General features: G+C 47.8%; 1 protein-coding gene across 1 annotated transcript in view; it reads left to right on the top strand.

The window, feature by feature from the left end:
• HEATR6 (HEAT repeat containing 6) overlaps nucleotides 1–3,183 on the top strand; it is a 128,129-nt gene extending 124,946 nt beyond the window's left edge. Inside the window, exons 19-20 of the mRNA XM_029612529.1 lie at nucleotides 1,300–1,504; nucleotides 2,169–3,183. Of these exons, the coding sequence (XP_029468389.1) occupies nucleotides 1,300–1,504; nucleotides 2,169–2,725 (762 nt within the window). The 3' untranslated portion in view covers nucleotides 2,726–3,183. The remainder of the gene's footprint in view (nucleotides 1–1,299; nucleotides 1,505–2,168) is intronic.
• Nucleotides 3,184–12,663: the final 9,480 nt, after the last annotated feature.

Raw genomic sequence — 12,663 nt, 5'->3', positions numbered from 1 at the left:
AAACATTTAAATTAATGTTAAAAACTTTTTTTCAGACAGGTGTTTGGCTAAGGAAAGCAAACTTTGATGTAATCTAAGACTAGGTTCGTGCACAGATTTCAATCTTCTTGTTTTTGTGTGTAGATTATTGTGTGTATGGTTCTGTAAATCGCTTAGGGATTTAAGTGAAAAATAAATAACCAGCCACGACAGCTGTTTAAAATTGTAAGAGATGTGTTAAAAAGGACAAAGAGTTAGGTCCCATTGTTGGCATTCCTACAGCATATGATTTGGGACCAAAATATTGGATTTCCAAAAGGAATTTTCGGAAGCTTGTCCCCTAGAGTTAACTACCCTACAATGTGCAGATTCCCCTAACTCCCCTCCTATTAAGCCGGGAGACAAGGATACAACCTTTTAACAAAGAATTTGCATGGCATATTTAAATAACTTTCAAGAAATGAATCCTGCTACCTCACTGTTGGACCTGCTTTCATCTGCATTGCTTATAAAAAGCAAATTATGTCTCTTTCCTTATCTCTGTTCCAGTTTTAATATGAGTTTAGAGAATAGTTTAACACCCACAACCTTGACCCTACAATTGCAGCCCATTACCAACTCGTGGGTCTAAAATTTTAGAAAAAGTTGCATTTTGACATGTTTCAGACTTTTTGGAAAAGACGAATGCACTCTGTGCTAAGCAATCTGATTTTCGCAAGGGCTTCAGTACAGAAACGGCACTTCTTGCTTTGATTAATGAAATTCATTTGAAAGATGATGTGGATGTAGATGCTGTTGTTATCACTCTCTTTATATGACAACAGCCTTTGATGCTGTGAATAATGCGCTGTCTTAAATCGTCTCATGGATCAAGGGGTGAATGGGACTGCTTTAAATTGGATTAAAATCTTATTTATCAAATCGAAGAGATCAAGTAAAATGGAATCATAATCTTCTGTCAAGGATTTGTTCCTAGGTATGCCTACCCTTTTTAGGGTACCTAGCCACTGGCTAATTTTTTCCAAGGCTGAGGCCACTTAAATTAGGGTCAGAATTTAAAAGTGCTAAAAAAATCCATGCCTCAGTATGGTTTTTTTTTTGCTTCCTCTATTCACAAATTAAAAACTGGTATTAAAGCAATCGCTAAGCCCTTGATAAATATTGCACTAAAATGCCTTTGAGTACTCTGGAATTCACATTTTTTAAGACGTTTGTTTGCTGATGCATTGGTAATTCTTGATTCTTGGCTTTTGGGTGTGAACTGTTTAGAGATGGACTTTACTGCGCTTTGATGCTTTGCTGTTTTACTTTGCTTCCTAGGTAAAGAGTAACGCAGTTCGGGCCTTGGGGAATCTACTTCATTTCCTGCAGCCCTATCACATGGTGAATCCTAGATTCAGTGAGAGCATTGAGGAGTCCATTCAGGCCCTTATTTCTACGGTCCAAGGGGATGCCACCATGAAAGTGCGGTGGAATGCGTGCTATGCACTAGGGAATGTGTTTAAAAATTCAGCTTTACCACTGGGTAAGTGCATCCACACTGTCGTCCCCTCCATTCTCCATGGATCTCTTCGGTAGAGTGTATATGTTTTGCTTTTAGTTGGATTTGCCAGTTTTTCTCTTACAGTTGCATCTATGCAGAGAAAGAGAGGCAGCTTCTTTTGGGAGTTGGTGGCCTGGCAGCAGATTTTGGTTCCTGGAGTTTGAACCCTCCCCCCACCCTACCCCATGACTGGGAAGAAAGGCCAATAACGTTACTATTACACAATTAAATCTGTCAATAGATAGGTTTCTCCTTTGACAGGGCTGCTGGCATTCGGGTAGATCATGGAAGTGATATTCTTGGGTTTGGGGGTAGAACCATTTTCAGTCTGAGAGCAGCACTAAGGGGTTCAGAGGTTTCCCTTGCAGCTCTAAGTGACTCCTAAGCAGTCATTTCAGGGGGAAAGAAACCCCCCAGAAATGTAGAAAGGCTAAATTATTATTGCCATTTTACTCTGGAGTTTGCCTATTTTCCTTTTAAAAATTAAAAATAGTTTAAATACATTCAAGCAAGTTGTTTTTGTGGTTTTTTAAATATAACATTATAAATCTCATCAAAAGAGATCTTTGTTTTGTTTTTTATCTTTTTCTGTTTGTAATTTACACCAGCTCAATATTTAATGAGTGCAAACTTCTGTCTGTCTCAGGCACAGCTCCTTGGACTGCACAAGCTTATAATGCTCTTACGTCAGTTGTGAAGTCCTGCAAAAATTTCAAAGTGCGAATCAAATCAGCCATGGCCCTTTCTATTCCGGTCAAAAGGGAGCATTATGGGAGTGTGGAGCAATATGGCGAAATCTGGGATGCACTGGTGTTAGCCTTGCAGAAGAGCGAAGACACGGAGGACTTTCTGGAGTTCAGGTACTGTGCTAGTCTGCGATCCCAGATCTGCCAAGCTCTGATTCACCTGCTGGGCCTGGCGACCAGTGCGGACCTGCCCTGCATCAGGAAAACCATGCTGGAGAAAGGAGACACCATACAATCTTACATCCTACAGTACATGAAGTCGGGAGTGGAAGGAGATGAGGCATCAGTGATGGTAGCACCCAGGAAGCCCCAGGAAAGAGAGAGAATGCTGGAAAGGGCCGTGGAGCATATACGCAGCATTCAAGAACTGTCAGATAGCACAGACGAAAAAGCAGTGGCTGGAGCCGCTTATTTGGAAGCTATACTGACAAGCTGCATTGGAGCAGTTGAGTCCTAGGGAGGCATTCTGCATTTTAATAATACCCTGGCTTTCACAGACTCTCTCATTAATTATCAGAAAGCCACCTAATTAAAGGCCATCTTATCTGGATTTCCCTTCTTGTACACTCACCGCTGCATAGCTCATTATTTTATTCCTGTTTATATAAAATAATACAATTTTACAGATGTCCCCATCTGCGGAGTCCTGTGTAGTTTGTTTTGTTTGGGGATTTTTAAAAATTGACAAGTGCTAGAATAATGCAGGGGAACAGATGTTCCTTAGCGTTCGGGTAGGTCTGTCCCAATGAGTGGGTTATGCATCTCTGCCAGCAGATGGAGATGGAGCAAACGCCGATGTCACGGCAATATAGTCCCGCCCCAACATCAGCCTGCCAGTAGTCTGTCTGCAGCAGAAGGTGGACATGCATTTTACCTCTGGAGGATTGCCTCTGAGTAAAAAAAAAAAAAAAAAAAGTTGTAAAGGAGATATCTATGTAGCACCGCTTGCCTCCTGAGATACCATGCGGTCCTTCCCTCAGTAGAGTGCCTCCAGTCCGGTAGCCTTGACTGCCTTGGACCTAAATCCCAATTCCTTGTCCTTCTGCTCCAACAGTCAAGAACCTGTGCATTTAGTCCCCTCATCCAGCAATTGGAGGCAGAGTTGTTGGTTTTGTTTTGTTTTTTTTCTTTTTTTATGACATCACCTGTATGTATGTCATGCATGGAACCCGATACAGCCAGTGTTCTCTGCCTCCAGCTATTGGATGGACGGTTGTGGACAAGCCTCGACTCTGTTTTGTTTTGTTTTTTAACTGAAGAAAACGTTTATGGCTATTTCATGGTTGTGATATAGCCCTTAAACTAGTTTTGAGTCAATTTTATCTTAGTGGGCCAAGCACCTGTGGATTGTTCTCTGCGGTGATGCGAGCCAGGACAGCAAAGCAGCTCACTACCCATCTGATGGGGTTTGTTTTCTCTAAGAAAGCACTACATGTGTAGTTTGAGCAGGCTCTTTTCTGAAGAGGAACCATTTGCTTACTCTCTAATCTGAAATGTTTGTGGTAGCCAAGCTCTTGCAATTGATAAGCCTTGCAGCGAAGCGTGCTGTTGACAGTTTGAAAACTCAATCCCTCTTGTCAGGACTCAAAGTGAGCCCGCTAACTCAAGGCTTCCATCCCAGCTCCCATACCTTGAATGTGGTAATAGGTTGAGCAATAAAAAAACAGTTGACAAGAGAAGGTAACACTCTTTTATTATTCAAACTGCCTTTAATCTTTTTCAAGGCAGAAAAATAACCAGAGCTTTTAGCTGGTTAAGGTAAGTCACACAGACTGATTTAAAAAAACAAACAAAAAAACACCAAAAAGCCTAAAATAAAAAGGGAAAGGGAAAAGATAATTTCAGTTTGTATTGGGAATGGTTTTCTAAAGCTAGGAGATATTTTCAGGGGGGATTGCCATGTGCCGGTTCATACGTCTGAGTGCTGTGCTCTCTGATCAATAAAAGGCAGCGGTGTCTGACAGCACATAGTGTTCAGCTTGCAAACTCGATGATAAAACAGAGAGTAAATCACAGAGCAAGTTTACAATCTGGGGTCTTACTAGCCTGAACCTAGTGCATAAGTATATTTAAACTCAGAGACATTCGCAGAGAGAGCAGATTTCTCCAAGGTCAAGCAAGATGGTAGTCCTCATACATAGGTGACATGAGATGGAGCTCAGCACAGAAAACTTTTGTCAAAGTTTCTAGAAACCTTTGACTAGCACACTGAGCATGCCCAGCATGCCACTAACCATCATCCACGCGGGGTCCCTCTTCCTTTCTGCGAAGCTTTCGCCTCACGGTCGTGGACCTCATGCTTGTTTCTTTGCTTTTTGAAGTTTTCTCATTGCCAGCGTCACATCAGGTCCCTCTGCATTTCTCGGGGTTTTTTTCCTTACTGTCTCAGTAAGCGCTAGGGAAGCGGTTCCGATTCTGGGGAGATTGGTCTGCCCTTAGACCACGGCACGACCCCAGAGGAACTCCAAAGAAGCGCCGAGGCAGGCAAGACGTGTCCGAGCACGGGCGGACAGGCTGAAGACCAGGGGCCCTGATCTCTGCCGAACCCAAATGCACCAGAAGAGACCCAACAACGCAATGCTGGTCTCTGGGGTAGCCCTCCGGCCACGCGATCGCCCTTTCGGACCAGACGTGTGTGAAAGGCAGGTGCGATAGGACGGACAGAGGTCGAGGACAGGCGATGGAAATGGAACAAGACGTAGATACTTGTAGATGAGGACTCAGGATACCCAGACAAGGATTCAGGATTCTCAGACTAAGACGAGGACTCAGGATTCTCGGAGGTTTAGGCAAGGACTCAGGATACAAGTGCTAGTATGGGTTGAGTACGGCACCATTGCGCGCCCTACACAGCCACCCATGGCTGGTCACGGACCACGCTGAAGCGGAGCAGGTTCTGGCTTGAGTCTAGGTCATGGATAGAAGCAGGCACAAGGTGTTCCGAAGACCGGAAACAGGGTTCAAGACTTGGAACTGAGATTCATCAATGGACTACGGCATTAAAAACAGGAGCCTTCCGGAGTCTTGCGCTGCAGGTGTGAAGGTAGGCCTTGTGCCACGAAGCGCCCTACACAGCCCCCCATGGACTGGTCTCGGACCACGACAGAGGCACGCTAGAAAGGATGTGCAAATAGGGAACCTGGAAGCTGGACAAAGAGCTGGCGAAGAGGATGCCGGGATCAGAACTGGAACATAGGACATCAAGAACATCTGGACACTGGGACATCTGGATGAAGACAAAGGGATACGACGAGAGACTAGGAACCATGGATGAAGACAAAGGAGCTCCCATGAAGAACAAAGGACCTTGAAGAAGCGATAAACCTCAGAAGCCTCCTGGACTGAAGAGCTGGAACAATGGAGAATCTAGCAGCAGACTGGCTCCTTGCAAAGACAACAAGGGACTGACTAGGAGCTCTTTTTATAGGGCTGAAGAGAAGACATCCTGGAAACAGGTGGGGCTGTAGGGCTTTTCCTGCCATGGGCCTTTTAAAAGTCTGAGAGAGGTGCAGCCATATGCCTAGAGGAAGGGCAGAACCAGGGACAGCGGTGGTGGTGTCCACGCTGTGAAGATCAAGCAGGGGCAGTACTAGGCCGTGAAGTGAGGGCCTGATGTCGGCAGTTCCATGCCGCAGAGGTAGATCAAGTCAGGTGGCTCCATGCCGCGGGGTGGCCCAGTGGGGGCGGAAGCATCGGCAGCAGCCTCCGGACCGTGCCAGGAAGGGGCGGCGGTAGCCTCCGGGCCACGAGAGAGAGACTGTCGGCGGTTTGGCCGCAGAGGGACGGTATCGGCGGCAGCCTCCGGGCTGCGCGACGGACGGTGGCAGCCTCCGGGCAGCAAGAGGTGAGAGACTGCTTGCGGCTAGGCCCGCAAGCAGCATCATAACACCCAAGAGGTCTGTGTCTTCTGCCTGGGGCATCGCACGATGTCCGTAGTCGTGATCTCTGTGCCTAGATGACCCCCAAGGGTTGTTGGGCATGCTTGGAGAAGATGGAGAAGCTGTTTGGCTCTAAAAATTGGATATGTTGTTGGCATCTTGGACTTCCATGCTGCTGTGGAAGGAAGTCCCGAATCAACCCCCTCGGGGTAACTTAAATCATTCCTCGGTCCCAAGGTAGGGGCAGGAGACTGAGTGTATTCGATGTCTTCCTGTTCTAGGTCGGGCACTTCTCCGTTGCCATCTGTTCCAAGTAAAGACCTAGGTGCACATCGGGAGAAGTCAAGGAAGCATCGCCACTGCTCATCTTCCTCCAGGTCAGACCATGGATAGGCAACAACTGTTTTGATGCCTCCTCCGAAGTGGTCTCAAGCAGAGGAAGCAACTCCCTCCGGTCCTTCCAAGGACTCTGAGAGGCCTCCACTGGTGCAGGTGGAGGGTTCGGTGTCTCCCCATGACTCGGGGGACACTCCGATTCCACTGCCTCCTCCTCAAGCCGTTTTATCCTCTGCAGCTTTTGAGGACTGCCACTGCTGCCCGAGCTGACTCCTATGGTGCTTGCGCCTCTCCTGGAGCAGCTGGATATGCTGCTCGGTGTATTGCTGACGCAGCTGGCTCTGATACCCCAAGCCCCTTTGCGGCCGAAGGGAACATCGCTGCTGCCGCTACCAGTTCCCATTCCAGTGAACGATTCCTTAGACAAGGAAGGGCCATCGGGATCGGCGGCGCTCCACCTTCTAGCTCTCCCAGGGCTCTTGGGACCAATACCTTAGGTACTATCTGTGCCCCTGGCACTTCTGAAGCCAATGGATCCAGTGGTGCTCATGCGGCCCTGAGCCCTTCCGGTGCCCTCAGTTCCTTCTTCGATTTCGACGGGGCCTGCTTGGACCCGTGACTCAACGCTTAAGGCGCAGTTGGGTGTTGGGCCTCTTGTGTCTCTGGACATGCAAAGTGAGAAGAAGCCCCTTATGACCCCTGAGAAGGGGAGGCATCCTTTTCCTCCATGGAGGAATCAGAGGATTTGCCCTCGGAGCCCTCTCCTCCGGAGGAGTGGTTGAAGTCTCCCCCGGAGGATCTCTCCTTCGCTGGGTTCGTTAAGACCATGGTGGAGTCTGTGCCTTTCCAGCTGTTAACGGAGCAGGACTCTCGGCACAAGATGTTGGAGATCCTACAATTCCTGGATGCCCCGAAGGAGGGTAGTGGCTGTCCTAGTCCATGACATCTTTAAGGAGCTGGTAGCCTGACTCTGGGACACACCATCTCTTTTCCTCCTGTGAATTGCAAAATGGATTTAGTTTATCTGGTCCAGCCTACCTCTTTGCTTCCCCAGAGAACAAGAAATTGGATCGCTTCTGTTCCCTGGGCTGGATGAGCAGAGGATCGGTGTCTGATGCCTTTTCACTTCACTGGGGCACCGGACTGCTGTACACTTACCCTCCCCTTCCGCTCATCTCAAAAACGCTCCAACAGGATCGGGGTACCATGATCTGGTCGCACCCTTTTTGCCTCACCAGGTCTGGTTCCCACTACTACAGGAGCTGGCCTCGTGCCTCCCGATCCAGTTGGGGACTGCTCCAGAACGAATCTCCCAGGACCAGGGCAGACTCTGCCACGCCAAACTCCAAGTCCTGTCTCTCATGGCTTGGATGTTGACCGGGTGACGGTTCAGTCTCTGGGCCTTTCAGAGGGCGTATCGCAAGTCCTTTTGGAGTCCAGAAAACCCTCCACGAGAATCCTACAATCTCAAGTGGAAGCAGTTTTTGGCTTGGTGTGTGGGACACAGTCTGGATCCCTTCTCTTGTTCCCCACCAAACCTTTTGGATTGCCTGTTGCACCTCTCAGAGTCTGCAGATCAAGTCGGTGAGGGTTCACCCTAGTGCCATCAAAGCATACCATCAGGGGAAAGATGGTTCCTCCATTTCCACGCATCTGCTTGTGGGGGCAGTTCATGAGAGGCTTGTTACAACTTAAGCCCCTCACTTGGCCGCCAACAGTCTCCTGGGATCTCAACGTCATCTTGTCTCAGCTCATGAAGGCTCTGTTTGAGCCCTTGCGATCCAGTGACCTGAAGTACCTATCCTGGAAGGTCATCTTCTTGGTTGCGGTTACTTCAGCACGCAGGGTTAGTGAGCTGCAAGCTTTGGTGTTGTACCCCCCTTCCCCCTTATATAAAATGTTGTCATAAGGTGATCTTGCGTATGCACCCGAAGTTCCTTTCTAAGGTGGTCACGGAATTCCATCTCAATCAGTCCATTGTGTTGCCTTCCTATTTTTCCAAGACTGCACACTCACCAGGGTGAATGGGCACTGCACACTCTGGATTGTAAAATGGCTCTAGCCTTTTACTTGGAACGGACAGCACCTCACTGCCTGTCCACTCAGATTTTGTCTCCTTCAGCAAAAACAGATTGGGGGTCACAATATCTAAGCAGACCTTATCCCATTGGCTTGCGGTCTGTATTTCCTACTGCTACATTCAAGCAGGCTTACAACTTGAAGGTTATGTCAAGGCTCATTCTGTGCGAGCCATGTCATTTTCTGTGGCTCACTTGCGTGCCATCCCCAATCACGAGATTTGCAGACCGGCGACCTGGAGTTCCCTCCACACATTTGCCTTGCATTATTGCCTGGAATAAGGATGGCCGGCGGGACAATCATTTCGGACAGTCAGTCCTCCATAATTTCTTTCAGCCATGAAACCCAACTCTCCCTCCATGGGCCCTATCCTTGGGTGCAGGCCTGCTCCTCTGCTTATTGCAGCTTTAGTTGTTGTGCACGTCGGCACCTGTTCTATACTGCACATGTTGGGAGCGGCCTGGAGCTACATAATCACCCATGTGTGAGGACTACCATCCTGCTTGTCCTTGTGAAAGAGTTGCTTACCTGTAACAGGTGTTCTCCAAGGACAGCAGAATGTTAGTCCTCATAAAACTTGCCTGCCACCCCGCAGATTTGGGTTTCTCTCTGTTTGTTTTATTTTTATGGATGCGTAGTTAGCTGCATACTCAGTGTGCCAGTCCATTTTGGGTTCGCTTGTACACACATGAAAGCTAGGTGCAAGCCTTGATTGGGCTGTTTGCTTACAGCCTGGCACCCACAGCAAAGAAACCTAAGTGCCTATCTATCTGTGCTGCATGCCATATCAGGGCCATTCAGCCAGAGCTTTCTTTAAGCCTGTGTCAGTGCTGTCTGGATGCTCAGGGAGATTTGCCGCCTTCTGATTTTGCCGACAATGGTCCAACTCCTTGCTCTGAGGGGAGTGGGACTGAGGGAGACACTGCAGGGGTGACTCCTCCACCCCCTGAGTAGTCCATGGATTGAGTCCTCGGGGGCACTGGCTCACAGGATGCCAGGTTGTTTTGGCCCATCCTGGATCTCAAGGGTGTCAACTGACATCCATGAATCATGCATTTCAGGATGGAAATGGTGAGCTCTGTCATAATGGTGGTTCAAGCAAGGTATTACCTCGCATCTCTGAATCTGATAGAGGTGTATCTGCATATTCCCATCTGGCAGGAACATCAGCGGTTTCTCAGATTTGCCATCCTTGATCGTCATTATCAGTTTCAGGCCTTGCCTTTCGGACTAGCTACATCGCCTAGGACCTTTTCCAAGGTCATGGTAATGGTAGTGGTGGCCCTTCACAAGGAGGACATTCTAGTTCTCCCCTATCTGGACAACTGGTTGATTCAAGCCAAGACATTGGAAGAGAGTTTTTGCACTTCCTGCAGGATGATTTCTTTGCTACAGGAACTAGGTTGGCCAAATGAATTGCAACTGTCTCAGACCCTGGAGTTATCTTGGGGTTCGTTTCAATACAAGGCAGGGCAGAGTGTTTTCTGCTGGAGTCTCAGATCTACATGTTGATGCTGTGAGTTCAGGCCCTGTGGAACTCTGTTCATCCGACTGTGTGGTCTTATCTACAGGTCCTGGGGTTAATGACTGCTGCATTAGAAGTGGTTCCCTGGGCGAGGGCACATATGTGCCCTCTTCAGTGCTCTATGGAGTCCATAGTTGCAGAACTATGCAGTGAAGCTGCTCCTGTCTTTAGAGGTGAAATAAATCACAGTTGAACTGATGGTCACACGCAGACCATCTGAGGAAGAGAATTTCCCTGATGATGCCGGATTGGTTGGTACTCACAACAGATGCGAACCTCCAGGGCTGGGGAGCTCACTGTCATGAGTTGGTGGTGCAAGGGTGCTGGAATGCAGCAGAGCAACAATGGAACATCAACAGACTGGAGGCATGAGCAGTTTGATCGGCGTGCCTGCAATTTGCCAAGTGGCTAGAGGCTCAGGCGATCTACATAATGTCTGACAATGCGACAATGGTGGCTTCCATAAATCATCAGGGTGGAACCAAGAGTCAACAGGTATTGAAGGAGATAGATGCACTCATGGTATGGGTGAAATAGCATCTCCTAAGCATATCCGCCTCTCACATTGTCGGAAAGGACAATATCTGAGCCGATTTCCTCATCAGGGGAAACTTGGACCCAGGAGAATGGGAGCTGGCAGACAAGGACTTTCTGCTCCTGGTAAACTTCTGGGGCCTACTGGATCCTGTTGGTGACCTTCAACAAGCAAAGGTTCCATGCTTCTTCAGTCACTGGCAGACCCAAAAGCAATGGGCATTGACGCTCTTGTTCAGGAGTGGCCACGCAGCACCCTTCAGTATGCGTATTCACCTTGGCCTCTGATAGGCAAACTGGTCCAGAAGATTGCAAGTCTAGCCAACACAGACCTTTTATTGGGTCCGGATTGGGCTCAAAGGCCGTGGTATGCTGATCTCCAGAGACTTCTAGTGGGCAGTCCCCTCAGGTTACCGTTGTGGACTGATCTATTATGTCAGGAGGCCATTCTGCATGAGGATCCAGGTTGATTCTGTCTTATGGTTTGGCCATTGAGAGGGCTCGGTTTTTGCCTGTGGTAATTTCCACTCTTCTTCGGGCCTGTAAATATTTTACTCTCTAGCTTATGTTAGAGTTTGGAGGGTCTCTGAGGCCTGCTGTTCTTAACAAGTAGCACATTTAAGACTAATCGAAGAAAATTCTTTTTCACTCAACACACAATAAAGCTCTGGAATTTGTTGCCAGAGGATGTGGTTAGAGCAGTTAGTGTAGCTGGGTTCAAAAAAGGTTTGGATAAGTTCTTGGAGGAGAAGGCTATTAATCAAGTTTACTTAGGGAATAGCCACTGCTATTAATTGCATAAGTAGCATGGGATTTTTTAGTGTTTGGGTAATTGCCAGGTTCTTGTGGCCTGGTTTGCCTTTGTTGGAAACAGGATGCTGGGCTTGATGGGCCCTTGGTCTGACCCAGCATGGCAATTTCTTATGCTCTTATGTTCTTAAGGTGCTCAACCGCTCAAGGTGGATATTTTTACAAGTCTGCTTTCTTAAGGGTTTGGACTTTAACACCTTGAAGGTTCAAGTTGCAGCCCTGGCTCGTTAGAGGAAGAGTCAATGGAGGACCTTTGTTTTCCCATCTGGATGTGTTCCATTTTCTGCATGAGTTAAGCATCTTTACCCCCCATTGCAGCTTCTGATGCCTCTGGGGGACCTTAACTTGGTCCTCAAGTTTTTGGCAGGTCCGACCTTTCAACCACTATGTACTCTTTCCTTGCAGCTACTTACCTTGAAGACAGTTTTTCTGGTAACAATCTGCTCGGCACATCGTGTCTCTGAGTTGTAGGCTCTTTCCTGCCATGAGCCTTTTCTCCATATGACTCAGTGTGGTTCAACTTCAAACTGTGCTCTCATTTTTGCCCAAGGTGGTTTCGGACTTTCATTTGAATCGGTCTATTTTTCTGCCTGCCTTGGACAGGGACAGAGATGAAGCTGAGTACCACCTTTTGAGTTGCTTGGACTTCAAGCATTGTTTACTACGATACTTGGAGATGATTAATACTGTTCAGAAGTCTGATTGCCTGTTTGTGCTCCACGATGTAGGTAAGCAGGGAGCACCGGCAACACAGGCAACAACTGTCTGCTGAGTTAAGGAAGGGATTATGGCAGCCTATGTGGCTGCTGAGATTGCCGTGCCGAAACAGATTAGACCACATTCCATGAGGGCTCAGGTGGTGTTGTGGGCGGAACTTTGTCGCCTGCTGAAATTTGCTGAGCGGCACAACATAGTCATCTTTTTGCACATCTTCTCCAAGCATTACCACTTGGATGCTAGGGCTAGGAAGGATACTGTTTTTGAGCAGATAGTTTTGACTGGTCTGCTGGCAGCTTCCCGCCCTTTTCAGGATTAGCTTTGGTACATCCAACTCATTGGGAATAAGAACATAAGAAATGCCATACTGGGTCAGACAAAGGGTCCATCAAGCCCAGCATCCTATTTCCAACAGTGGCCAATCCAGGCCATAAGAACCTGGCAAGTACCCAAAAACTAAGTCTATCCCCTGCTATTGATGCTAGTAATAGCAGTAGTTATTTTCTAAATTAACTT

Source organism: Rhinatrema bivittatum, chromosome 8 (assembly GCF_901001135.1).
Source record: "Rhinatrema bivittatum chromosome 8, aRhiBiv1.1, whole genome shotgun sequence".
NCBI lineage: Eukaryota > Metazoa > Chordata > Amphibia > Gymnophiona > Rhinatrematidae > Rhinatrema > Rhinatrema bivittatum.
This window is presented reverse-complemented; position numbering and strand designations above follow the sequence as displayed.